General features: G+C 42.5%; 1 protein-coding gene across 2 annotated transcripts in view; it reads left to right on the top strand.

Annotated features, from left to right (window-relative positions):
- The window catches only part of LOC110524577 (carboxyl-terminal PDZ ligand of neuronal nitric oxide synthase protein), a 166,915-nt gene that overhangs the window by 106,329 nt on the left and 46,485 nt on the right, over positions 1–14,101 (top strand). For both annotated transcript variants that reach the window (XM_036978424.1, XM_036978425.1), the window contains 2 exons: positions 6,366–6,510; positions 7,285–7,475. In XM_036978424.1, coding sequence (XP_036834319.1) covers positions 6,366–6,510; positions 7,285–7,475 — 336 coding nt within the window. The remainder of the gene's footprint in view (positions 1–6,365; positions 6,511–7,284; positions 7,476–14,101) is intronic.

The following is a 14,101-nucleotide window of genomic DNA, read 5'->3' as shown; positions in this document are numbered from 1 at the left end:
ACATACACTCAATTAGTATTTGGTAGCATTGCCTTTAAATTGTTTTACTTGGGTCAAACGTTTAGAGTAGCCCTCCACAAGCTTCCGACAAAACGTTGGGTGAATTTTGTCCCATTCCTCCTGTCAGAGCTGGTGTAAATGAGTCAGGTTTGTAGGCCTCCTTGCTCGCACGCGCTTTTTCAGTTCTGCCCAAAAATTTTCTATAGGATTGAGGTCAGGACTTTGTGATGACCACTCCAATACCTTGACTTTGTTGTTCTTAAGCCATTTTGCCACAACTTTTGAAGTATGGGGTCATTGTCCATTTGGAAGGCCCATTTGCGACGAAGATTTAACTTCCTGACTGATGTCTTGAGATGTTGCTTCAATGTATCCACATCATTTTTTCCCTCATGAAGCCATCTATTTTGTGAAGTGCACCAGTCCCTCCTGCAGCAAAGCACCCCCACAACATGATGCTGCCACCCCTGTTCTTCATGGTTGGGATGGTGTTCTTTGGCTTGCAAGCCTCCCCCTTTTTCTTCCAAACATAACAATGGTCATTATGGCCAAATTGTTATATTTTTGTTTCATCAGACCAGAGGACATCAATCCAAAAAGTACGTTCTTTGTCCCCATGTGCAGTTGCAAACCGTAATCTGGCTGTTTTATTGAGGTTTTGGTGCAGTGGCTTTTTCCTTGCTGAGCAGCCTTTCAGGTTATGTCGATATAGGACTTGTTTTACTGTGGATATAGATACTTTTGTACTTTTGCTGTTGTTCTGGGATTGATTTGCACTTTTCGCACCAAATTACGTTCATCTCTAGGAGACAGAACGCGTCTCCTTCCTGAGCGGTATGACGACTGCATGGTCCCGTGGTGTTTATACTTGCGTACTATTGTTTGTACAGACGAACATGGTACCTTCAGGCATTTGGAAATTGCTCCCAAGGGTGAACCAGACTTGTGGAGGTCTACCATTTATTTTCTAAGGTCTTGGCTGATTTCTTTTGATTTTCCCATGATGTCAAGCAAAGAGGCACTGAGTTTGAAGGTAGGCCTTGAAATCCATCCACAGGTACTCCTCCAATTGACTCAAATTATGAAAAAATTAGCCTATCCGGAGCTTCTAAAGCCATGACATAATTTTCTGGACTTTTCCAAGCTGTTTATAAGCACAGTCAACTTAGTAAATGTAAACTTCTCACCCACTGGAATTGTGATACAGTGAATTATAAGTGAAATAACTTTGTGTCATGCACAAAGTAGATGTCCTAACCGACTTGCCAAAACTATAGTTTGTTAACAAGAAATTTGTGGAGTGGTTGAAAAATGAGTTTTAATGACTCCAACCTAAGTGTATGTAAACTTCCGACTTCAACTGTATATATACATTTTCATTTTCTTACGTTACAGCCTTATTCTAAAATTGATTAAATTATTGTTTTCCATTATCAATACACAATATCCCATAATGACAAAGTAAAAACATGTTTTTAGAAATTTTTGCAAATGTATTAAAAATAAAAAACAGAAATACCTTATTTACAGTATTCAGACTCTTTGCTATGAGACTAGAAATTTAGCTCAGGTGCATCCTGTTTCCATTGATCATCCTTGAGATGTTTCTACAACTTTATTGGAGTCCATCTGTGGTAAATCCAATTGATTAGATATGATTTGGAAAGGCACACACCTGTCTTTATAAGGTCCCACAGTTGACAGTGCATGTCAGAGCAAAATCCAAGCCATGAGGTCGAAGGAATTGTCCGTAGAGCTCCGCGACAGGATTGTGTCGAGGCACAGATTTGGGGAAGGGTACCAAAAAATGTGTGTGGTTTTGAAGCTCCCAAAGAATAAAGTGGCCTCCATCATTCTTAAATGGAAGAAGTTTGGAACCACCAAGACTCTTCATAGAGCTGTCCGCCCGGCCAAACTGAGCACTCGGGGGAGAAGGGCCTTGGTCAGGGAGGTGACCAAGAACCCGATGGCCACTTTGACAGAGCTACAGAGTTTCTCTGTGTGGATGGGAGAACCTTCCAGAAGGACAACCATCTCTGCAGCACTCCACCTATAAGGCGTCTATGGTAGAGTGGCCAGACGGAAGCCACTCCTCAGTTAAAGGCACATGACAGCCTGCTTGGAGTTTGCCAAAAGGCACCTAAATGCAACATCATGCTGTGGGGACGTTTTTCAGCAGCAGGGACTGGGAGACTAGTCAGGATTGAAGGTAAGATGAATGGAGCAAAGTACAGAGAGATCCTTGATAAAAACCTGCTCCAGTGCGATCAGGACCTCAGACTGGGGCGATGGTTCACCTTCCAACAGGACAACGAACCTAAACACAAATCCAAGACAACGCAGGAGTGGCTTCGGGGCAAGTCTCAATGACCTTGAGTGGCCCAGCCAGAGCCCAGACTTGAACCCGATCAAACATCTCTGGAGAGACCTGAAAATAGCTGTGCAGCGACGCTCCTAATCCAACCTGACAGAGTTTGAGAGGATCTGCAGAGAAAAATGGAAACTCCCCAAATACAGGTGTGCCAAGCTTGTAGGGTCATAGACTTGAGGCTGTAATCGCTGCCAAAGGTGCTTCAACAAAGTACTGAGTAAAATGTCTGAATACTTATGCACATTTTATATTTTTATTTTTAATACATTTGCAAAAATTTCAACCTGTTTTGCTTTGTCATTATGGGGTATTGTGTGTAGATTGATGAGGGGGAAAAAACAATTGAATACATTTTTGAATAAGGCGGTAATGTAACAAAATGTGGAAAAAGACAAGGCGTCTGAGTACTTGCCGAATGCACCGTATATAACCTTTTTTAGTAAATGGTTCTTTAATCTCATCTTTTTTCTGTGTATAGACTCTAACAAGGCTAACAATGCTAGTGCTGTACCTGCTATTGATTATACACGGTTGTGAATGTAATCCTGGTGCAAGGACAAGGTCGTGTGAATGAAATTGTGTGTGTGGGGAGTGTGCGAGCGCAAGGCAGTGTGTGAATGGAAATGTCCTCTGCCTCTCTCTGCTCGGCCGAATAGAGAGCCAATCGTTCAGACTGCAATGCTACCAATGTCACACACTCTTGTCACAATCCATCTCTGTCTAATCTAAGGGTCTCAAACATACAGGGGTGGACGCAATATACTTTAAAATGACAAAAAAAATAATCAAAACTGTGTAGAAATTATACAGTTTCTTGACTTTGTACAGCTCACTTATAACCACTGAAAACAAAGCTAGACTATGGATAGAGGACTATTATTTGCACATTTTGACGGTGAGGAAATGTAACACATTTTCAGCGCGGTCCTCCGGACCTCTTTGAAGACCAGGTGCGGCCCCCGGTGCAATATGAGTTTGACACCCCTGGCCTAATCCATCATGTTCATTTATGTAATTTAGTAGACGCTCTTATCCAGAGCGACTTACGGTAGTGAGTGCATGCATTTTCATACTGGTTCCCCGTGGGAATCGAACCGTGGCATTGCAAGCACCATGCTCTACCAACTGAGCCACACGGGACCACAGACGCACATGCACCACACATGTACGCACATGTTACGCCCCTGAAAAAGGGGAGAAATAATCACGAGAGGGATACGATCTTGTTTTCTCAATGAGAACTTTTAGTGCAAATATTTTACAAAAGTAACACGTTTTACAGAACAACAGATCTACAGGAAATAGATAGTTTTTAGGGTACAAGGCTTATTCAAGTCACAACAGTATACACTGTAATTCACTGAAACAGATACTAATTTCAATATAACTGTCAAGCACAAAGCTTTAACTCAGTAAACCATAACTCAATTTATCAACAGGCAATAAAGTGTTTGAAAAACCATTATACAAATAACACCGCAAAATATCTTATTAACAACGCACATGTTTATTCACAATCGACATAAAATGGCAGCTACTCTCAGTACGATGCTATTCTTTGCTGCAACCGAGCAGGGCAGCTGTATTCATTGATCTGGCCAAGGCTTTCGACTCTGACTCTTTCGACTCTGTCAATCACCACATACTCATCGGCAGACTCGACAGCCTTGGTTTCTCAAATGATTGCCTCGCCTGGTTCACCAACTACTTCTCTGATAGAGTTCAGTGTGTCAAATCGGAGAGTCTGCTGTCCGGACCTCTGGCAGTCTCTATGGGGATGCCACAGGGTTAAATTCTTGGACCGACTCTTCTCTGTATACATCAATGATGTCGCTCTTGCTGCTGGTGAGTCTCTGATCCACCTCTACGCAGACGACACCATTCTGTATACTTCTGGCCCTTCTTTGGACACTGTGTTAACAACCCTCCAGGCAAGCTTCAATGCCATACAACTCTCCTTCCATGGCCTCCAATTGCTCTTAAACGCAAGTAAAACTAAATGTATGCTCTTCAACCGATCGCTGCCTGCACCTACCCGCCTGTCCAACATCACTACTCTGGACGGCTCTGACTTAGAATACGTGGACAACTACAAATACCTAGGTGTCTGGTTAGACTGTAAACTCTCCTTCCAGACCCACATCTCCAATCCAAAGTTAAATCTAGAATTGGCTTCCTATTTCGCAACAAAGCATCCTTCACTCATGCTGCCAAACATACCCTTGTAAAAATGATCATCCTACCAATCCTCGACTTCGGGGATGTAATTTACAAAATAGCTTCCAATACCCTACTCAACAAATTGGATGCAGTCTATCACAGTGCAATCCGTTTTGTCAACAAAGCACCATATACTACCCACCATTGCGACCTGTACGCTCTCATAGGCTGGCCCTCGCTTCATACTCGTCGCCAAACCCACTGGCTCCATGTCATCTACAAGACCCTGCTAGGTAAAGTCCCCCCCTTATCTCAGCTCGCTGGTCACCATAGCATCACCCACCTGTAGCACGCGCTCCAGCAGGTGTATCTCTCTGGTCACCCCCAAAATCTATTCTTTCTTTGGCCACCTGTCCTTCCAGTTCTCTGCTGCCAATGACTGGAACGAACTACAAAAATCTCTGAAACTGGAAACACTTATCTCCCTCACTAGCTTTAAGCACCAACTGTCAGAGCAGCTCACAGATTACTGCACCTGTACATAGCCACCTATAATTTAGCCCAAACAACTACCTCTTTCCCTACTGTATTTATTTTATTTATTTATTTATTTTGCTCCTTTGCACCCCATTATTTTTATTTCTACTTTGCACATTCTTCCACTGCAAATGTACCATTCCAGTGTTTTACTTGCTATATTGTATTTACTTTGCCACCATGGCCTTTTTTTGCCTTTACCTCCCTTATCTCGCCTCATTTGCTCACATCGTATATAGACTTGTTTATACTGTATTATTGACTGTATGTTTGTTTTACTCCATGTGTAACTCTGTGTCGTTGTATGTGTCGAACTGCTTTGCTTTATCTTGGCCAGGTCGCAATTGTAAATGAGAACTGAAATAAAAAAATATATAAAAAAAGGGCTCTTATTGCTCTCTGCCAACTTAACTCTAACTTCCTCAAGATGTTACTAAGACACATCTTAAACACTCTTGACATGCTAGCGAGTTATTACATTTAAATGACTCTTTTTGTTCATCAATAACGTACCCGGAAAAAGGGGAGAAATAATCATGAGAGTGATACGATCTTGTTTTCTCAATGAGAACTTTTAGTGCAATGAGAAAAGACCGCGATTTCCCCGGGAACTTGGGTGGAGACCAGAGCAATCGATCTTAGACTCATAGATTAAGACCATTTAGTAGATCACAGATTTAAACATTCTTTCCTTCCATTAGGCACCACAAAATAAAGTAATCAATATAACGTTTACACATTCCTCTCACAATTCGTACCCTTTATACGCTTGATGGATTTTTACTTTAACACAATTATATGAATGTTATCAATCTCTATCAACTAATACTGAATGCATGATCTTTTTAACCTTAGATGTTTTAAGATCCTCACATACTTTGAACTTACTAATACTTTTTAATGTATAACAGGCTATGAGTATTTCCTTTTACCTGTCACACACACACACACACACACACACACACACACACACACACACACTCATCCTGTCCAGTCATTCTGATTGTGGTGTGATGAAGTGTTCTTGGCTACTCTTTGACAACCTCTTATTACCTCCCAGTCGTCCTCCAACTATTTTATAAGAATAGGAATGCTATTGATTTCTTCTACCTGTCTCTCCCCTTTACTCTCCCTATCTCTTTCTCTGGTCCGAGAACAGTATATTTAATTGAAGGACAGAGAGAAGTCATCCACAGTAGCTCAAAGAACATTGAATAACCACTCTCTCTCTCTCCCTCTGTCTCTTTCCTCCATCCCCTCCTCCCTCTCCTCCCTCTCCTTCGTCTATCCTCTCCAGTCCCAGGCCATGCGTATCGTGCGGACGGTGGGCCAGGCGTTCGAGGTGTGTCATAAACTCAGCTTGCAACACACACACCAGAACGCAGATGGACAGGAGGACGCAAACAATGACAAGACCTGCAACGAGGAGTCCACGCTCTCAGGTGAATATACACACACACAAACACACTCCTGATTGAGTGTAAGAGACCATTTGAGAGGATAGCATCACAGATGAGTCAGTCTATAGAGAGAGACTGTGCCTGTAGAACAGAACAGTGGTGGGAGGACTGGCTCTAGTGACTGCTGCGTCCTTTTATAGGCAGATGAGCCCACAGCACCCACGCACCACGCTCACACATACACACAAACACACCCACACACACACATCTGCATTGACCCCCCTTTGCACCAAATCTTTTGACTCATCACATTTATTCCTTGTGTTATTATCTTTCTATTATTTTTCGATGTTTCTCTCTGCATTGTTGGGAAGAGCCTGTAAGTCAGCATTTCACTGTAATTCTACACCTGTTGTTTACGAAGCATGTGACTAATACAATTTGATTTGACACACACACGCACATGAGAGCTGATCCCAGCTCTCTCTGTCTGTCCCACTAGTGTAAGCCTCAGGAGCCTCTGAGCACAGCCAATGGGCTTATCTGGAGTGTTAATTGTCAGAGCTGAGAGAACAAGAGAACCACTGGAGAACACCTTAATGAAGCTCCTCCCCTCCTGCCCCCTCTTTTTTTTGTCATCCTTCCTCATCTTTTGGTGTAGCAACTTTCAACAAAATACCTCTGAGTCCTCTCCCCTCCTCTCATCTTTTTATGTTTCTCCACCTCTTGTGGTGTAGCAACTTTTTTTCTAGCAACGAAGTCTGTTACGCCATTGGCCCTCCTTCTGACAATGTGTTGGTGTGTTCGTTCACTCAGCCCGGGAGTTAACGGGAGCGGAGAAGTCGGCGGTTGCTGTGGAGACAGACATCGATGCGGAGGAGGCTCCCTTACCATTACCGGACAGTACTGTTGAGGAGTTTAACCGCGGCGTCACTGACCTGGACGGAGTGGATGCTACCGCCAAGACTGACCACACACACTTCAACAATATTGACAACGACAAGAAGGTATGGGGGTGTGTGTATGTGTTTTGGGGGGTGAGGTTGGGGCGTGTTTGAGGGGGAAAGAGAGGAGTGTGGTGCAAGCAAAGCAAGATGAAAGTTCCATAAATAGAGTATTCTAACAAAGTGCTGGAATGAGAGAACACAGTAATTGCTTGTTAGACCAGTTAATACAATATCATTGGTCTATCTACCCTATTGATTGCTTACACCAGGGAATATAATACAATTGGTCAATCTATAGATTTCTTGGACCAGAGAATACTATATATTGTGGCTTCTCTAAAGATGGCTTGAGGAGGCGGAAAACAATGTTGTGTGGCCTATGTATAGGTTGATATGTACTGTGACACTGTTTTTGTGAGTCAGGGAGAACCCACACACACATTAGTTAACACTTCTCTCCATTTCTTCCTAACAAAGACCGTAATTAATTTGCCAGAATTTTACATAATTATGATATAACATTGAAGGTTGTGCAATGTAACAGCAATATTTAGACTTAGGGTTGCCACCCGTTTGATAAAATACAGAGCAGTTCCGTATTTCACTGAAAGAATAAACGTTTTGTTTTTTGAAATGATAGTTTCCGGATTTGACCATATTAATGACCTAAGGCTCGTATTTCTGTGTGTTTATTATATTATAATTAAGTCTATGATTTGATATTTGATAGAGCAGTCTGACTGAGCGGTGGTAGGCAGCAACAGGCTCGTAAGTATTCGTTCAAACCGCACTTTCCTCCGTTTGTCAGCAGCTTTTCGCAATGCTTGAAGCACAGCACTGTTTATGACTTCAAGCCTATCAACTCCTGAGATTAGCCTGGCAATACTATAGTGCCTATAAGAACATCCAATAGTCAAAGGTCTATGAAATACAAATGGTATAGAGAGAAAGTCCTATAAATACTATATTAACTACAACCTAAAACTTCTTAACTGGGAATATTGAAGACTCATGTAAAAGGAACCACCAGCTTTCATATGTTCTGAGCAGGGAACTTAAACGTTAGCTTTTTTACATGGCACATATTGTACTTTTACTTTCTTCTCCAACACTGTTTTTGCATTATTTAAACCAAATTGAACATGATTCATTATTTATTTGAGACTAAATTGATTTTATTATTTTACTTATTATTTTAAGTTAGTGTTCATTGTTCATTCAGTATTGTTGTAATTGTCATTATTACAAATATATGTATACAAATCGTTCGATTAATCAGCATCAGCTTTTTTTGGTCCTCCAATAATCATTATTGGTATTAGCGTTGAAAAATCATACTTGGTCGACCTCTAGTTGGCACCATGCATTGGGGAAGGTAGCGTTTTTTCTGGCATCTGCCAAACCAATATTAGTCCGTCGGACTGCCATATGGTGCATGATTCATCACTCCAGGGAACGCGTTTCCACAGCTCCAGAGTCCTGGCGGCGAGCTTTACCCAACTCTAGCCGACTCTTGGCATTGCGCATGGTGATTTTAGGCTTGTGTGTGACTGCTCGGCCATGGAAACCCATTTATTGAAGCTCCCGAAGAACAGTTATTGTGCTGAGGTTGCTTACAGAGGCAGTTTGGAACTCGGTAGTGAGTGTGCCAACCGAGGACAGAGGATTTTTACACGCTACGTACTTCCCGTTCTGTGAGCTTGTGAGGCCTACCACTCCGCGGCTGAGCTGTTGTTGCTCCTAGATGTTTACACTTCACAATAACAGAACTTACAGTTGACCGGGGCAGCTTTAGCAGGGCAGAAATTTGATGAACTGACTTGTTGGAAAGGTGGCATTCTATGACGGTGTCACGTTGAAAGTCACTGAGCCCTTCTGTAAGGCCATTCTACTGCCAATGTTTGGCTATGGAGATTGCATGGCTGTGTGCTTGATTTGATACACCTGTCAGCAACGGGCGTGGCTGAAATAGCCAAATCAAATTTATTTGAAGTGGTGTCCACATACTTTTGTATATATAGTGTACAGTCGTGGCCAAAAGTTTTGAGAATGACACAAATGTTAATTTTCACAAAGTCTGCTGCCTCAGTTTGTATGATGGCAATTTGCATATACTCCAGAATGTTATGAAGAGTGATCAGATGAACTGCAATGAATTGCAAAGTCCCTCTTTGCCATGCAAATGATCTGAATCCCCAAAACACATTTTCATTGCATTTCAGCCCTGCCACAAAAGGACCAGCTGACATCATGTCAGTGATTCTCTTGTTAACACAGGTGTGAGTGTTGACGAGGACAAGGCTGGAGATCACTCTGTCATGCGGATTGAGTTCGAATAACAGACTGCAAGCTTCAAAAGTTGGGTGGTGCTTGGAATCATTGTTTTTCCTCTGTCAACCATGGTTACCTGCAAGGAAACACGTGCCGTCATTATTGCTTTCCACAAAAAGGGCTTTTACAGGCAAGGATATTGCTGCCAGTAAGATTGCACCTAAATCAACCATTTATCGGATCATCAAGAACTTCAAGGAGAGCGGTTCAATTGTTGTGAAGAAGGCTTCAGGGCGCCCAAGAAAGTCCAGCATGCGCCAGGACGTCTCCTGAAGTTGATTCAGCTGCGGGATAGAGGCACCACCAGTACAGAGCTTGCTCAGGAATGGCAGCAGGCAGGTGTGAGTGCATCTGCACGCACAGTGAGGCCAAGACCTTTGGAGGATGGCCTGGTGTCAAGAAGGGCAGCAAAGAAGCCTCTTCTCTCCAGGAAAAACATCAGGGACAGACTGATATTCTGCAAAAGGTACAGAGATTGGACTGCTGAAGTGTGGGGTAAAGTCATTTTGCCTGATGAATCCCGTTTCCCATTGTTTGGGTCATCCGGAAAAAAGCATCCTGAGACCATTCATGTGTGGGGTTGCTACTCAGCCAAGGGTGTGGGCTCACTCACATGAACACAGCCTTGAATAAAGAATGGTACCAACACGTCCTCCGAGCATCTTCTCCCAACCATCCAGGAACAGTTTGGTGACAAACAATGCCTCTTTTCAGCATGATGGAGCACCTTGTCATAAGGCAAAAATGATAACTAAGTGGCTCGGGGAACAAAGCATCAATATTTTGAGTCCATGGCCAGGAAACTCCCCAGACCTTGATCCCATTGAGAACGTGTGGTCAATCCTCAAGAGGCGGGTGTACAAACAAAAACCCACAAATTCTGACATACTCCAAGCATTGATTTTGCAAGAATGGGCTGCCATCAGTCAGGATGTGGCCCAGAAGTTAATTGACAGCATGCCAGGGTGGATTGCAGAGGTCTTGAAAAAGAAGGGTCAACACTGCAAATATTGACTCTTTACATCAACTTCATGTAATTGTCAATAAAAGCCTTTGACACATATGAAATGCTTGTAATTATACTTCAGTATTCCATAGTAACACCTGACAAAATATCTAAAGACAATGAAGCAGCAAACTAATATTTGTGTCATTCTCAACTTTTGGCCACGACTGTATATATGGAGCATTTACTGTTTTATTCAGGTTTTTCAAGTGCTGGTGACAAATCATGCATTCCAATTTCTTGTTTAGCTCGTAATGGACACATATTAAAAAAAATGTTGGAGGTTGTACTGATTATGATGAGCTAATGCTAAGCTATTTGCCAGCTATGTGTGGCGCCATGTTTGTTGACATAATACAATGCGTTTTGGCTGTCAGACCAAAGATGTTATAACAAAATGAGGTGAAGGGATGGTTCACTCGACTGACTTATGGTGCTTTCAATACAACTGGGAACTCTGAAAAGAATACGAGGTCAAATCATGATGTCAGTGATCTTTAGGTTGGAAAGTCGGAGCTCTAGAAAGAGACTGAGTTGTATGACCTTTCAAAACAATTTTTCCCAGTCTGAGCTCTTTTTTTTCTCCAGAGTTTCCAGTTGTCGTGAACATACTGAAATCGGAAGTTGTAGATTTCTGAGTTCCCAGTTGATTTGAACGCAGCATCAGATTGTAACTATGGTACCTCAGGGTTGCCAGCTCAGACCCCCTTTCCATGAGTTGTATTTTGATTTAGCTTATCAACTTCTCCTGTGTTTGCCCCCCATTTATTGTTAAATCCCCCATCATAGTAATATTTCCTGCATCGTATGACCCTAAGATACCTTCCCCCATTTCTATCCTCCATGGACTTGAAATCCCCCCCAAAACCCCTCTGAAATGGTTTCAACCATATCTGGCAACCCTGTTTAGCTTTCACGCTACAGTTAGGCTAGGCAGTAGGCTTGTATTTGAGGTGATGATAACATTTTTATTTGCTTTGTGATTTGTCAAGAACTGTAAACGACTTGTCAAGTCATGTGCTCCGGTACTTGTACACACTGTAACAAATACATCAAAGATTTCAAATATGCTGCTTTTCCTTCACTCTGCGCTCCAACTCATCCCAAACCATCTCAATTGGGTTGAGGTTGAGTGATTGTGGAGGTTACTACATGATTCCATAGGTGTTATTTCATAGTGTTGATGTCTTCACTATTATTCCACAATGTAGAAAATAGTAAAAATAAAAACCCTTGAATGAGTAGGTGTGTCCAAACTTTTGACTGGTACTGTATTTGCGATGGTACACAGCAGGGACCACTCAACAATGATTACAAATATGTAATCGTACGCATCAAATGGTTAAAGATAGAGTTATGTCAACGGCGTGTTCAAAATGGATCAGATTGGAAACAACACGGTGTGAAATCGCTACAGCAACAGAGGGTTAGGAAAGGCCTTTGCTCACCCCCTTTATGTGTGTGTGTGTGTGTGTGTGTGTGTGTGTGTGTGTGTGTGTGTGTGTGTGTGTGTGTGTGTGTGCGCACATGATGGATTACACAGAGATGGATTGGGACGGGAGTGTGTGACATTGGTAGTAGAGGTGTGTGTGGGTGGGGGAGGGGGTGTACTTCATCCACTGTGGGTTTTCTGGAAGCTCATGAAAGGAAATGAGCCAAAGAGCTTAAGGTCTATTTTCTCCTGTCAGGTCTCATTCATTTGACGAAGCCTTTTACTTCCAACCGCTCCTTGGTCGCAGCCACAAATCAGTCCAACGACATCATGTGAACAACTTGAAAGACACCAAGGCTAGTGTTGTGGACTAAAGGCACAGTCCGTAGGTTCTGTGAAATGGAAACCTACATTTGAGTCAAAAAAGGATATTCATATGATAGGTAAGATATACAAAACCTTGCAGAGAGCCTGTCTAACAGACAATCTCTTGTAAACTACTGGAACCAAGACTTAAAAATAACTGATATTGGCACAAGATGGAGGTCATACTGTTAATCCAGTATAAACTAATGTATTGAATGTATTACACAAGAGACAAAATTCACAAATGCTACAGCACAATGGCAGAGTCATGTCTTAAGTGTAAAACTAACAATGACTCAATAGTCCATTGTGCTATTGTGTATGTTTTTTCGCGTTATTTGTAACTTATTTTGTACATAATGTTTCTGCCACCGTGACTTATGACCGAAAAGAGCTTCTAGATATAAGGACAGCGATTACTCACCCCGTACTGAAGAATACTTTCTCTTCAACGGGTCAGAAGGGAAGGATTTACTTCAGACGAGATGAGAGATGGAGGTGCCTTGTAAAAGTGATGTAAAAGAGATGGCGGTATCGAGGACGAAGGTCCAGGGGCCTTGTAAGGATCTGTCGCCGAGAGGGCAATCTACCTTTACCATTGGTTTTATTAGCCAACGTACAAACGATAATAAAATAGACAAACTACGATCACCTATATCCTACCAATGGGACATTAAAAACTGTAATATCTTATGTTTCACCAAGTCGTGGCTGAACAATGACATGAATAACGTACAGCTGGCAGGTTTTAATTTTTTTCGGCAGGATAGAACAGCGGCCTCTGGTAAGACAAGGGGTGGCGGTCTGTGTATATTTGTAAACAACAGCATGAAATCTAAGGAAGCCTCAAGGTTTTGCTCGCCTGAGGTAGAGTATCTCATGATAAGCTGTAGACCACACTATTTATGAAGAGAATGTTCATCTGTATTCCTCGTAGCTGTCTATGTACCACCCCAAACCAATCCTGGCACTAAGACCGCACCCAATGAGCTGTATACGGCCTTAAGCAAACAGGAAAATGCTCATCCAGAGGCGGCGCTCCTATTGGCCGGGGACTTTAATGCCGGGAAACTCATTCGTTTTACCTAATTTCTACCAGCATGTTAAATGTGCAACCAGAGGGAAAAAACTCTAGACCACCTTTACTCCACACACAGAGACCATAACCACAATTCTATCCTCCTGATTCCTCCTTACAAGCAAAAACTAAAGCAGGAAGCACCAGTGACTCAGTCAATAAGAAAGTGGTCAGAAAGCAGATGCTAAGCTACAGGACTGTTTTGCTAGCACAGACTGGAATATGTTTCTGGGATTCTTCCAATGGCATTGAGGAGTACACCACATCAGTCACTGGCTTCATCAATAAGTGCATCGATGACGTCATCCCCACAGTGACCGTACGTACATACCGCAACCAAAAGCCATGGATTACAGGCAACATCCGCACTGAGCTAAAGGGTAGAGCTGCCGCTTTCAAGGAGCGGGAGCTTATAAGAAATCCTGCTATGCCCTCTGACGAACCATCAAACAGGCAAAGCATCAATACAGGAC

This window comes from Oncorhynchus mykiss, chromosome 5 (genome assembly GCF_013265735.2).
Source record: "Oncorhynchus mykiss isolate Arlee chromosome 5, USDA_OmykA_1.1, whole genome shotgun sequence".
Lineage (NCBI taxonomy): Eukaryota > Metazoa > Chordata > Actinopteri > Salmoniformes > Salmonidae > Oncorhynchus > Oncorhynchus mykiss.
This window is presented reverse-complemented; position numbering and strand designations above follow the sequence as displayed.